The following is a 1,764-nucleotide window of genomic DNA, read 5'->3' as shown; positions in this document are numbered from 1 at the left end:
CTGAAGCTCAGCAGTACTGCAGAGAGAAACACACTGACCTGGTCACAGTGACTAACATGAAGGACATGAAGAGACTCATCAACATCTCAGCTGGAGATCAGAGGGAAGCTTGGATTGGTCTGATCAGTAAACCAGAATTTACCAGAACATGGTTCTGGTCTCTGACTGGAGTGGAGTTCAATGAAAGTGAGACAAACTGGGCAGCAGGAGAACCATCTGATAAAGGAATTCAAGGTTCTGAAAACTGTGGGATTCTGGATAAAGATCTTAAATGGCTAGATCAGGGTTGTCAGTGGTCTGAATATTTCCTCTGCTATGATGGTGAGTATTTAAAAAAAACACAGAATCTAAACTCTATAGATTGTCTAATAAAATAATCTGGATAAAATATTTCACACACAAAAAAAGAAAATTAAAGTCTTTCCTCACAAAAAACAGAAATCATTGCTTTCAATGCTTCTGCCATTAAACCTGATTTTGTGTTTATCTTAAAAATAGTTATAACAGCTTTACATTTTCTGTTTACTCAACAGAAACTAACACAACCCACAAATATCACTTGATTAGAGAGAAGAAGACCTGGACAGAAGCTCAGAGTTACTGCAGAGAGAATCACACAAACCTGATCAGTGGAACGAAGCAGGTACTGGATGGAGAAGTGAAGAAATTGATCGATCCTTTAAATCCAAACAGTAAAGCATACTTTGGTCTATTCAGAGACAACTGGAGGTGGTCAGATAGAAGCAATTTCTCTTTCAGACACTGGAAAAATGACTTTAACAATTCAGAATCCATCAGTGATCAATGTGCCATGACTGTGTTTGATGATGGAGGCAGATGGAAGAATGTGAGCTGTAATGAAAGAAAACCCTTCATCTGTTATGATGGTGAGTTTTGGTGCAATAAGACAAAGTCTTTAAATGTAACTGAATATGTAGGAAAAAACAAAAGAGCTTTATGATACTGTTAAAGTCTGAATTTCAATATAAATGCTAAATCTATTAAAATAAATTTTCACATTTACGCATAAATTGCATAAACCATGTAGAAATGTGAAACATTTTAGACCTTTTAGATAGTTCTTGTTGCCCATGCTCTGTGTCTTGTCATAATTGAAGCTGCAGTTACACTGATCTGGTGTTTTTAATACTTCTTGATGCAGATAAGTTTATCCTGATCAAAGAAAATAAAACCTGGGACGACGCCTTGACCTACTGCAGACAGAACCACCATGACCTGGTCACCATCAGCAACATGGATGATCAGATATCAGTCCAGCAGGAAGCCCAGTTTGCATCGACTGATTATGTCTGGATGGGTCTGAGCTACGCCTACACTCTGGATCTGTGGTTCTGGGTCAGTGATGAGGTGGTCAGCTATGAGAACTGGGCCTCAAATCCACCAATGGACGACTGTGACATGTCTGGAACCATGGAGACGGGAGGAAAATATAAGTGGTGGAAGAAAAATGACCTTGAGAAATTTAATTTCATTTGTTCTAAAGAGTAAAATCCTCTCTGTTTTTTCTCTTTTTACTTTTAGGTTTGTGGTTCTTATGAAATGTTTTACTGTAAGTTTATTTTTCTGCTGGGAGAAAAGAAAATATTTTCTTTCATTGGCGCTGAGCTTTTTACATAAATCTTGATATGGTCTTTGGTTTTTTTGTGGTTTCAGTAACATGCATGTTTCACAGATTGTTGAGATTGTTTTTTGTTCTGTGGATTGACTGCACTGAAATGAACTTCATTGTGCTTCTTTACAATG

General features: G+C 37.4%; 1 protein-coding gene across 1 annotated transcript in view; it reads left to right on the top strand.

Moving 5' to 3' along the window:
- LOC103480338 (lithostathine-1-beta-like) overlaps nt 1-1,509 on the top strand; it is an 11,208-nt gene extending 9,699 nt beyond the window's left edge. The window contains exon 2 of the mRNA XM_008435228.2: nt 1,163-1,509. Within this exon, the coding sequence (XP_008433450.1) occupies nt 1,163-1,509 (347 nt within the window). The remainder of the gene's footprint in view (nt 1-1,162) is intronic.
- Nucleotides 1,510-1,764: the final 255 nt, after the last annotated feature.

This window comes from Poecilia reticulata, linkage group LG18 (genome assembly GCF_000633615.1).
Source record: "Poecilia reticulata strain Guanapo linkage group LG18, Guppy_female_1.0+MT, whole genome shotgun sequence".
Classification (NCBI taxonomy): Eukaryota; Metazoa; Chordata; class Actinopteri; order Cyprinodontiformes; family Poeciliidae; genus Poecilia; species Poecilia reticulata.
The sequence above is the reverse complement of the archived record's forward strand: the minus strand, read 5'-3'. Positions and strand labels throughout refer to the sequence as shown.